Raw genomic sequence first — 12,474 nt, 5'->3', positions numbered from 1 at the left:
TTTCTCCACTAGGAGGCAATCAGCACCCCAAATTTTCTTTCTGCAAAGGGTAATCAAGCCGTTCGTCAGGCTTCTTGCTAAACCAGCTACACTAAGTTTCTTACTGGAATGCAGTTTCTCCAGTCTTGCAGCCTTATTTCTGTACTCTCTGTAATTTTCTTCATCACCTTTTTAAAACCATCAAAGCTCCAAACATGTTTGACAAGATTCATTATCCATGAAACCATGGATTATATTACTATTCTTTAAATTTCTTCCTACAGCCTACATCAGCTTTTCCATTATTTTGGTTGGAACTGAAGTTAATTTAATGGGTCTCTAATAATCTACATCCCATCTGCCTAGAATAGTGGCACAATATAGGACTCTTCCTAGGACTTCTGGAATTTCCCCAGTACTCCAGGAATTATTACATATAAGATTACATTTACAGGAAGTTAATTATTTAATATTCACTCCAACTTCCAATAAATGCTTGTTTTCTTTAAACTATGAGTTAGACCTCATTTGAGAGGAGAATTCTATGGTACTATGTCAAGGAAGATTGGTTGGTAATAGCTGTGCCAGCATTAACATATTGCGTAATAAGTAGCTTAAAATGGCCTAGTCTTTGCTTTGGAAAAGACTCAAGAAGATTCCCAATTGTATCCCCCACAGACAAAAGGCTGGAGGACTGTAACTTCAATAAGGAATGTTGCATTAAAAATATATTTTCCTTGTTAAACTGCAATTGTGGTTTAATGTAAGCTCACTGTATTTCAGTAGCATTTACTGATACTTTTTATTGTAAAAGTAGTGAGGTTTTTTTGTAATCTCAGAGTGCAGGTTACCACTCTGCTCTTAAATCTTAGCTCAACAGTAAGGTCTTCTCTCCACATGTAGGTAAAGGTGCGATTGGATCTAATGCATGATCCACACAATCATGCCATCTACCATGCCACAAGTGCATGGCAGGAGGTGCAACTGTGAAATCACACAGTAGATCCAACAGAGTCTCCACTTGTACTGGCAAAAAGCAGGATCCCATGGCTGGGAGCCCCCTTTGCTGAGGGGACTCCCAGCTGTGGAAGCCACGTGGAACCAGAACTGAGGGATAGGTGAATACACCAGGCCTGCCTCTACTGGAGTGAAGCTACTTTCTTTGAAGAGGTGGATTTGAACCCTCAGGTCAAGAACATTTTACTAAGCAAGTATTCCAACACTGAAGAATTTTCTATAAAAGTTAGAGGACAATACCACCACCTCAGGTATCTAAGTCCAGAAGAGGGTTTAGGGCCTTAAGCTCTAGATTCTAGAAGAAGCTGAGGTTTAAAATGCCCGCTTAACTAAAGCATTTTCTAATGGCTGGTTCAGGCATTCTCCTTACACTGCTCCAAACAGTGGCGGTTCTGTATCTATCTGTTCTAAGGTACCCAACTGTCTCCATGTTTTGCATGCGAAATTTAGCCACTTAGACCCATTGTGTATCAAGGTTTAAGTATAAACAATAGTTATGGTGACTCTCTTAATTTTACCTTGAAAGCAAAAGAGGCTGCCTTTAAAATGATGACAACTATACTGCCTGAGGAACATGAAAAAAAAAAATCACAAGAACACAGCTAACCAGTAGTCATGTTAGGACTATTACAAACTTAATATTTACAACAATGTTTACATTAGAAATAGACACTGAAAATGCTCAACTGGAGGTGGATAACTATGGTTTATTTCAATAAAAAAATTTCAACTTAAAATTACCAACTCATGATATTGGCATGATTTTAAGCGTTTAAATCATTGTAGGATTGGTATTGATGGAAAGTATGACCTGAATATTTACTGTGACCAGTGTCTTCTACTCAGACCTCAGGCCTTTTCTATGATCATGCCATGCCTACTTGCCAAAGTTGTGTTTAGCTCTTAAAAAGTCATTTTACATGCGATGCTTAAAACTCCAGGAGAGATCCTGAATTGCAGAGAGCTAAGTACTGATACAGGGGAAACAGCATTTCCTAATATACTTTCAAGGTAAGGGAAAATGTAGTACCCCAGTCAGTCATGGCTTGAGAAATACAAGACCTAAAAATCATGTCTGTTCACTACCACCTTTGAAAACATTCTGAATATTTTCAGTGCCAGTACACTGATATCTAGCCCAGATAAAGCTCTAAAGCAAAAGGCCACACAGACTAAAAAGCTCTGGTGCACTGAATAACTACCAGGCTTCATGTCAACCTATACTGTGAATAAATCAATATTTAAAACACTAGAACAGAAGTTTGTATTTAGAATTTTTATTTTATACCTGAAAGCCCTTCCCTCACTCAAGCTAGTGATGTTATGAGGTAAAGGTGTGCGTGTGCATGTGTGTGTGTCTGTGTTTTTTTTGGTTTTTAATTATCCTGGGTGATGTTCAGGAAAATTGCAGAAAATACCTTTCTTCTTCAGAGGATGAAATTTGCCACGAGCTGAAAAAAATGGATGGAATAAGAGTAGGCCACACATTAAGTTCTTCTTATAAGCCTGAAGTACAGAAGTGAAGATTTTAAGTATCATTTAAATGAAATACAACAGCCTTAGTTCCCAAACAGTACAATTTTGAAACAAGCCTCTCCCCTACATTCAGAATCAGAGCCACACATTCTAGTTCTCAAGCAGATGTCAACCTTAGTACATCTAATTTTTCTGTACTTAATATTCATAGTTACATCTGTAAGGATAACCTTTACAGTTAGATAATTCAATCTTGTCTTTTATGTTCTAAGACATTAACTTGATATTTATCTTACTGTTGCCTTTTCAATGCCTTGGATCCAAACTACTAAAAAAAAAGTAATAAAATTCACAAATTCTACCCATCTTCTTGAAACAACATACACCTTTTGTGTTTAGTCATTAAATTACCATTTGTAACCAGTGATAATATAAGTTTGATGATCTACTAATTAAATAAAGGCTTTTGGGAAAATATTTTTGTAAGAAACTGAAAGACTAAATAAGGCCTTGAATAGCTTTATTGAAATCTGTATAAATAAACATGCGCATTTCAAATGTAAACCCAAGTGAACTCAAGTGCAGACAAAATTTTAACCTCTGTCATGCAGGAGGTTAGTTTACATTTAAAAAAAACTCAAAGCAGCTTTAAAATACCAGGATGAAACACCAGCTTTAATATCAAGGTATAAAGCAAAGCCATGTCCAACATACCTCATTTATATCCTGGTCAATGCAATTTTTTTAAACTTTTTAATGCTAACATAAATAAATAATTTACCAAAATGTGCACTCACAGAGTGAACTTTTATTTACAATACACAATTTATAACCTATTGTATTTGATTAGTTCAAGTGAAGAACATCATACTTTTTGCTTTTATAACAGTGGGACACAAAGCAATTCTTCAGGTAGTAGATATGTGAAGTGTGCCCCTGCACTTAAATGCTCCTATCAAAGGCAGTATTGTATACAAATCAACAATACATTCTTCCAACTAGATCAAAGGGAAAGCAGCAAATTAAAAATGTTTCAAACTGTCACACTTATTTTTGGCATCCTGGACCCTTGAACATGGTTAACTAAAGTCCAATTCAAGGTTTGTATGCTTTATATACTGTACAGGTTCTGACTTGAACATGCAAATGCCAATTTTCCTATAAGGTTACCTTTTGAGATAAGCTGTAAGGCTATGGTGAATTCCATCAGGAACACACAAAGAAAATTAAACAGACCTACCTTTAAAATCAATTGTTCATTAACAATTTAAAGGCAAGTTATATGGGAAAAACCTCTCTCATTTAAGCCTGATGCACAGTCATTACTATGGATACAGAATACTATTAAATCTGACCCTATTACAAAGTAGTTTGAAAGCTGCCAAACTACCAAAAATGGGGGAAACTTACAGCACAATTTTAAATTTTGGACTAACACCAGATTAAAGTTATGCACATCTTAGAAGCAAGGTAACAGGACTTATAATGTCTACAGAGTAGATCCAACAAGCAACAAGGGATACTTACATTTAATTGAGAAACTTTTGTTAATGCAGCATGAAATCCAGAACCTGTTCCACAGCAGCAGTAAGATGAACATAATATTCTGGATGTGTAACTATACCACAAAGGTTAAAACACCTTTCCAAGCTATTTTCTTTTATCATGATTGAATTTAAGGGAAATAATAAAAAAAACCAAAACGTTCAATGTTAATTTCCAGGGATAAACTTAAAATTTGGTATTCCAAGAAAACTACTGCTCCTATTTGTGCCACATTTACTACTAGTAGTATGTGTGAGTCTAATATACATGAATAGGAAACTATCCAAGAAACTAGACTCTGCAGTAGCATTCTTGTAATGCTAAGAAAATAAATAACCAAAATCCACAAATTTAACATTTTAGTTATTAACTCACATCCAAAAACCAAAAGAAAACATAATTCATCAGAACAGCAGCAGAAAACTTAAAAGGGGTTTATTTGTGTTTTCCTATATATAGCTTGTGAATACAAGACTAAATGTATTAGAGACAATTTCTGTTAAAGTTTTATTGTGTTTCACTTCAAGTACTTCACATGTTAAAATGTAATAAATGATTTACATTCTGTTATCTGAAACTCCCCATCTCAGATTTTATTTTTAATTTGGTGGGCAATTTCACTTTTTCAATAGGTATCTCCAATAAGAAAGTCTCTTTTATGGCTTCTAGATCTTCCATTAGTTAGTATGCATACAATTTTCATTTTCTATATCATTGTCATTTTCATTGCTGTCTTCATCACTCTCTAATGGGATGCCTGTGGCAGCTGAAGCACCTTGTTTAGTTTCCCGGTCAAGAGGGAAAAAGCCAGTTCCACTGATAGTGTCCTGTCTCTGGTAGAAGAGCACATATGCTGCTTTGGACTGTCAAACAAGCAAACAAAACAAAACAGCAAACTTAATATGTTATGATCATCCAAACTGAAAGCTTTCACCATGTGGTTTATCCATTTTTTCCCCTTCCTAATGTATTCCAGAGAAATACACAGCACACAGCCTTTCAATAGCTCTTCCTCGTGACATGTTTGAGCTTAGACTTCTTCCGACTTACATGAAGCAAGGGACAAGATTCAGTTTGTGGGAAAAATGGTCAAAATCATGTGTATCGAAGGATTATAAATCAAGAGCTCAATGCTGGTAAGGAAAGTAAAACACAAAAACCTGAACAAAGAGTTCTTATGTTAAGCAATATGATTCAACCCATAGTACAAGAAGCTGTTTAAATACAAAAGTGAAATGAAACAAGGCACTCTCACTGTGTAGTTAATAGCTATAGCAATACAGAAAAGTTACAAAACATACACCAGGCAGAAGTATTATTTCAGGGATGACTTGTTGGGTTCTTATAATATCACAATAAAAGCCTTACACTAAATACTAAATAAAAGCCTTGCACTAAATTCTGGTATTTCACAGTACTATAGCACTTCCAAGCATTTGTCACAGTTCTCATTCTTGCTGCTGTTTGCCCACGAGAAGATGTTCCTGTATTCTCACCCACTGGACTCAAGCTCCCTGGGTGAGCCATTATCCTGAAGCAGAAGTTGTCCACTGCCCTGATCCATCCCTAGAGCATCTTAAAAATAACACGTCTTAAAGATACAGTAAATGCTCCAAAACTACTGCTTTTATCAGTCTCTGCAGGTATGATTTAGGGGCCCAGTAAGCATCAGGCACAGTTAAACAGTGATGTTAGCTTGTATAAACATTTCCTTGGCTATTATTTACATGTTGATGTTTTAGGAATAATATGCACTCAAAGCCCAGGAAATCTGGAGTTCAGAGGTAATATATACACCACTTCCCCATAAAGAACTGATTTTTGTCCATATCATCAAATGCTCTGTACTACTGCATTTGGCCATGATTCACTTCTGTTTGCTAATGACAGGCTGTATTCTCTCTAGGTGGGCAGCAGCAAACAAAGCATCTCTGCAAGATTAAATCTAACATGACAAATGAAGAATTACCAGGCTAGGCAGAAAGGAACAACATGCATTTAATTCATTAAACTATCCCCTCAGCATGCACAGCATAGATTCTCTCCCATTCTTCAGTGTCTTTACAACTTGCAATGAGCTTGGTATTTCCACAAGCAATTCTTAATTACTGTAGCTCAAACAAGGACAAAAATTAAGAGACATTCAACTTTAGAAAAAACATTGGGGGAAAATAATCTCCAACTCGGATTTAATTCCTGGTACTTCAAAGTCAGCACTCACTGGTTTACATTGACAAAAACTTGAGAAGCCATACAAACAAATATGCTTGCATGATTGTATTTGTAAATGTATTCCCTATTAATGAATATTTGCATACTTTTGTATGCGATTTATTTCTCACAGCCAAATTTATCTTCTCACTTGGGTCCTAAAGAGAATAATAAAGGATCTGCCATAGAAGTCTACTTGATCAAAAAATGACTGGTCTCACAAATTCAACCCTTATATTCACATTTGTAGGCCTAAACTGCATGAGGATGAGGCGTGCATGGAAGGATCTTAATCAATATAGTATCATAATGCTGCTTGTTCAAATATGTTTAAGGTAAAGTTAATGACTATACTGTATATTTAAATAAAATATAATAGTTTTTCCCCCAAGGTCTCTTTTTTCTTTAATCATTTTCTTAGCTGTTTGCCAACAAGAGCTAAGAATCTGCCTAGGATTTACTGATTAAACAATTAAAAAAAATACAGCAAGTCAAAATGTGATGATCCGGGGTTACAGGAAAACATTTCCTGACATTTTATGACAAGCAAATTACTGCTTTTATGCTTAAAATATACTATATTTACTCAAATACAAGACAAACGTCACCGTCAGAATGGGGGGGAAAAAGGCCACTTGTCTTATATTCACATACATGGAAATCTCATTAAATATAGTGTCTAAACTGTTGCCAAAACCAGCATTTGCTCAGTAATGGAAAGCAACTATAAATCTGATTAAATGCAGCCAACACTGAGCATGACTATAAAACACATTGCCCGTCTTGGGCAAAAATATTGATGGGAAACCCCCCCGCTCCCCTCCCCCTTTTTTTTTTAGGGGCCAAAAAAGGTTGGTGTTCCCTCTGCAGGGAACAGGCACCAGGGCTGGGAGGTACTGCAATACTAGGGCCAGCACTGGGAGGGCCAGAACTAGCCCTGATACCTTTCCCTTGGTGACAAAAATGCTACATTTGATATGGTGATGGAAACCTGCCACAAAGCTAGGTTAGTGCAGACCATATGAACATGATATATTGTAGTACCCATTGTACGCAGTCCCCCTCAGTGCTGACTCTCTTTCAGGTCATGGTGAGTCACTACCCTGAATACATTTTGACTTCCTCTTCACTACCACAGTTGAGCTGTGCCTTTCTTTCCCATTTTCAATTATTCCTATTTCTTCACCAGTCTTACATTTCTGTCAAACATCACCAAATGAGTTCACCTGAATCTCTTGGTCACCCCCTCTCTGAGTCTGTTGCATATGATTAGTGTGGCCCTGCACTCCATGAGGCAGAGGCCGACATAGTTGAGAAAAAACTAGCAGTGTAACAAATCATCCAGTAAAGGATATGTTTTAATAACTAGAGGAGGGGCCTTTTAATCATTGGCTATATCAAAGTTCAAGATTTACCATCTTATTAACTAGATGCTCTTGTAGCATATAAACAACTTGCTGCTTTTGGGGAAAGAATATTATGTTCAATGCACTCTAAGTAAACTCTCTGAATATACATTTCTGGACAACCTCAAGACTCGTGGAACCACTGGGTGTTTTTGTCAGTCATGAGTGGGGAGCTACTAACCACTTAAATCCTTTGTGGGGGTATCTGGAGCGCGCGCACACGCACACGCACACACACACACACACACACAGCAGTGCTGAGCTGTGGGGTCACCATGGCTCGAAATGCTGTTGACTCAGCTGGGGCCTAGCCCAGTGAACTATATGGTAAATCACACCCTTTTGGTTTGGGACTAATTTCATGCACAATTTGTACTATATACAAGTAGGTGTCAAAGTGCTACTTAAAAGTGTGTTTATGGAGTTTTAGCACAGGTACATGAAGCCATTTCAGAAAAGGTAAACCACATCAATTCTGGATAAGCTAAATCCATGGGTACCTCTAATATAAAGCTGTGAAAAATATAGCTTATGGGCTGAAACCAACCCACTGAGGGATTTTGTTCAGCTCACGGCAGGTCCCTGGGCTCCGCCCAGTCCACAGGGCAGCCTGGGCTGGTCCCACTGTCCCTGGGTGTATTGTGGGGCTGCGGTGGCATGGTGGCTGAACTCCATTTTCCAGGAGCCCCAGGTCCATTGGTTACTGCAGCCATTGGATCCAACCTCACTGGCTGGGCACCCTGACCCATATGAATTGCACCCACCACTGGGGGTGGGACCCATGCAGGCAGGGCACTAGGCCTGGCAACTGGGATGGGGCTGCAGGCCAGTGGGGAGCAATATCCAAGACTGAGACAGGCAGGTGAGGCTAGGGAGACCCTGGGATCTCAGGGCAGTGACAATGCGGGGCTGGGGCCCAGGGCAAAGCCATGCTCAGCTGCCTCCATGCCCCTGTGAGAAGCGTCATTGATTCCATGGGCAGGTATGTGGGGGGAGTGGATTGCAGCTCTGCCCTGGTGCCAGTCCCAAGCTGTCACTGCCCCAACAACCTGGCCCTAGTCCTGGCTGCAGCTCCCTGTCTGCCCTGATGAGCATTCTGTTTGTGCAGTTCTTGGCCAGTCTCCAAGCAGTGACAGCACAGGGACAGGATGCATAGGCAGCAAACTATAGCTCTGCCCTGGCCCCATGCTGTCACCACCCCACAATCCCAGGGTCTCCATGAAGACTGGCCAGGAGCCATGTGGGCAGCGTGCATAGCTATGCAGACAAGCTGGAGCTGCTAGCTGGCAGGAAGCTGTGTCCAGGGCCAGGTCTGGGATCTTGGGGTGGTGACAGCATGAGGCTCCTGACTGTGGAATCTGCACCCATCGCAGGGATGTGTGGGCAGTAGATCATGCCTCTTGGGCCCCAACCCCATGCTGTCATCACAGCTCAGCAAACTTCCCTATGTGGCTTGTGGGCCCAAATAATTGCCCACTGCTCTAATAGTTTACCTACAGGCAAATTACTACACAAATGTTTATTTCAAAGTCAGTGTCTTCAAATTTGCCCCTCGCCTCCACGTGCTCAGGGAGAGCAGGGTCTGACCGCAAGGAGGGAGCAAGGGGGTGGGGAGGGGAAGAGGGCTAGGTGGCTACCTGACTCTCCTCAGATTTATTTCTCTTGCTGTATCAATGGGAGGGGGACAAATTCAAGGCAAACCTGAAATAAGATTTTACACCAGGAAATTTATAATAAATTTAGAAACCAATTATTGGGGGTTCTCATATTCAGGATCATCTTATATTTGAGTAAATGTGGTATCAACAATAATACACCTACAGTTTGCTGAATTTTCTTTTTGCAATGCAAAGCCTTCCAAGGGTGATATTTTTATTGGACTAACTATGTAGTTGAGATAAAGTTACACAAGCTTTCGAATGCAAAATATTCTTCCTCACTGTTCTGCATCCATACTATTCCTTAAAACATGGCAGATTACTAAAAAGTTACAAATTAACCACACATCAGGAAAACCTAAAAGTTATCTTAATATTTCTGATAAGGAAAAAAAAATACTTGCCACTATTTGGTCCTCAGATGCAGTTGACACACTACTATCATCGAAGTAGTACCATTTTCCATCATCCTTATTTTTTGCAAAAGCAGTATCTACAATAAAGCAAGTCATCCAAGTCTTTAGTGATTGTGTTCTGACCTCAAAACTAATGAAGTCATCAAAGCTGGTCTCATGCAAACATTTGATTTTTTTTGACTATTATTGCTGGATCATAGTTCTAAGATCCATCCTTCCAACCAGCCTTTCCTTTGTAGTTTGGGGAACAAAATATTCCAGATTAGGTTTTTATCAAATTAACTGCAAGGGAACACCTGCCAAATTAACTTCCTCCTTCTCAAGGGTGTGCAATCAAGAAAAGAACTATAGGTCAAAATAAAGGTCCAAAAGGGCTTTAATCCACATCTTTTTTTCCTGTCTCTTATGAGACATGAGATATACAAGTGCATAAATATGAAGATTAGGAAGGCAAAGCAAGTTGCTTATAGCCCTGAGAGGACAACATACTTTTTGTCTGAATCTGTATCCTAGAAAAACTTATGTGCAAGATTATGTAAATTTTTTCTTGAAAACCCATTTTAAATCAGTACTATTGCTAAGGGGATAAGAACAGGCCTCTTCTACATGTTACAAATAAATTAATTACATTGTTCCTCCTCAGCCGTTAAAAAACCCCCCTGAAGTTGATGAAGAGCTCACATCAGTGTGTGCATGCGTGTGCGCACACACACACACACACAGGATGCGTCTACACGAGATGCTAACGCCACAGTACAGTAATTCTACTGGGCATTAGAGTGGCTGGCAAGAAGAGTGCTAACGTGCAGTAGAATTCAACTACTTTGCATTGGCATCACATAAAAACCGTCTGCGCTAATGCACGGTAGTTCTGATTACAGTGCATTAAGTTAGTGCCTGTCATTACCGGTACTAAGCCTAACGTGTTGTAATTACAGTACATTAATGAATGTGTAAATGCACCCACAGAGCAACATGATGGTAATCAAAATTAACTTACAATGCCCTCCTCCCATTCCTCCATAGTGGTTGGACACAGCAATCAAATTATAGCGGCAAGGCCCTGCATTTGGGTTAATAAGGAATTCTGACATATCCAAGTCACTGTTTAAAAAAAAAAAAAAAAATAAGCATTATAATGTTTTTTCCTTAGCTGCTGCTTAACATTTTAGTTCCTTTGGGCTCTTGGACTTTATTTTAACACACATCAGAGCCAGTGGTACAAAAGTTCATATGGAGAAAAAACTGCACTTTCACAATTTGATACAATTTTGCTATGCATTTCCTCATAGTAAGAGCTGATATGGGAACACTCTGAACACATGTACATATACAACCCTTTTTCTTCACATTTATATAAAAAGAATAATATAAGATATCCACCTGAACTGGATAGCTACAGAAGTCACACACTTCTTTGCAAAACCGTCTGCCAATACCAATGCCATTTAGGGAATTTACTTTTCATATCTACATGTCAGCATCTTGCCTGTCATTTTTGTATACAAATAATTTGAACAATTACAGTAACTTTACACCTGTGAAATAGAGTATGTATCAGCATCTCACTTACTACACACTACTTGGTCTCCCACCCACAGTCTGCACTGAGCTGTTTCCTGGATCTATAAATGGAACCAACATATTTACAAATGAAGCAGAAACACATTCTATATAACTATGAATTTAAATGCATATTTTAGACATGTCAGGAAAGTGAAAGCTAGAAGTGAAGTAATTATTTTCTTACTTTATAGGAAAATCAACCAACGTATCCAACTTGTCCCTCATGTATCTGCTGTAAGAAAAGCGCTTTAGATGCACTACCAGAACTGGAGGCAACGACCACAAATCTAACTTTTTGGTTGCTTGTTGATGTTCTTTACAATTTGGACAATACCTAAAAAGACAGACATTCACTTTAAAACCTGCACTCTTTATGCATCCTAATGTGTACAAACACTCCAGTTTAGAAGTGAATATGTAAACGTTTACCCATATAAAACCAAACATTTCTCTTTAATTATACACCCGTGGCTGCCTTAACATTTAATTTTACCCCGACTGATCCTTCCCCAGGTCAAGAAGAAAGGGCTGCACTTAAAATATTTTAAAGGAAGAAAATGAGTCAAATTGTAAAGACTATATGTAATTTCTGTGCTACTCAACTCTTAATTCGAGAGAAGTTAAAGGGATATGGAAAATATCAGTAAATTAGATTAACTGAAAGAGAAGATACTTGGGGCTTGTAGACAGGCCAGAGCTCACCACCAAAATCTGGGGCACAAAGCCCTGTTGCTTCCCCACCCCAACAGCGGGGTGGGGAAGCAACCGCCATGTTAATCCTCATGGCCACTGCAGGTGTTCTCGTTTGGGTGGGGAAGAAGGGGGTTAAGGCTTGACACTCATGTTTTAGACAACACTGTTACAAGGAAGACAAGGCAGGCAGATGAAGTGCAAAATAAATTCTTCTTCAGCTGTACATGGCCTCTGGATATTTCTCGTGTGAAACCAGGAATACAAATTCTTGGCAAGAAGGTCTAATACTAATTTAAAAAGTACTGCTGAACTCCTGTTCCCGAGAAAGTACCAGACAAGATGAATGGTCCCACTTAAAGACAATTCTACCATAAAAGTGTTATTTAGTAACATTATTGCAGCAGGTCATTGATCTTTAATTCTTCCAATCAGTTCAAAGGTTTTCAGATGCAGATACATACACACAGTGACAACAAAACTGAGTTCACAAGAGAGAGTTGGTGGCAA

At 38.7% G+C, this 12,474-nt stretch overlaps 1 protein-coding gene across 4 annotated transcripts in view; it reads right to left on the bottom strand.

Moving 5' to 3' along the window:
* Positions 1 to 2,975: 2,975 nt before the first annotated feature.
* USP15 (ubiquitin specific peptidase 15) overlaps positions 2,976 to 12,474 on the bottom strand; it is a 135,411-nt gene continuing 125,912 nt past the window's right edge. For all 4 annotated transcript variants that reach the window (XM_019514638.1, XM_019514640.1, XM_019514637.1 and 1 more), the window contains 4 exons: positions 11,459 to 11,608; positions 10,709 to 10,812; positions 9,697 to 9,785; positions 2,976 to 4,880 (listed from right to left, as the gene is read on the bottom strand). In XM_019514638.1, coding sequence (XP_019370183.1) covers positions 4,695 to 4,880; positions 9,697 to 9,785; positions 10,709 to 10,812; positions 11,459 to 11,608 — 529 coding nt within the window. In that variant the 3' untranslated portion in view covers positions 2,976 to 4,694. The remainder of the gene's footprint in view (positions 4,881 to 9,696; positions 9,786 to 10,708; positions 10,813 to 11,458; positions 11,609 to 12,474) is intronic.

This window comes from Gavialis gangeticus, unplaced genomic scaffold, assembly GCF_001723915.1.
Source record: "Gavialis gangeticus isolate Ggan-Ray unplaced genomic scaffold, GavGan_comp1, whole genome shotgun sequence".
In the NCBI taxonomy this organism is placed as follows: Eukaryota; Metazoa; Chordata; order Crocodylia; family Gavialidae; genus Gavialis; species Gavialis gangeticus.
Note: the sequence above shows the minus strand (reverse complement) of the source record. Positions and strands in the feature narration are given on the sequence as shown.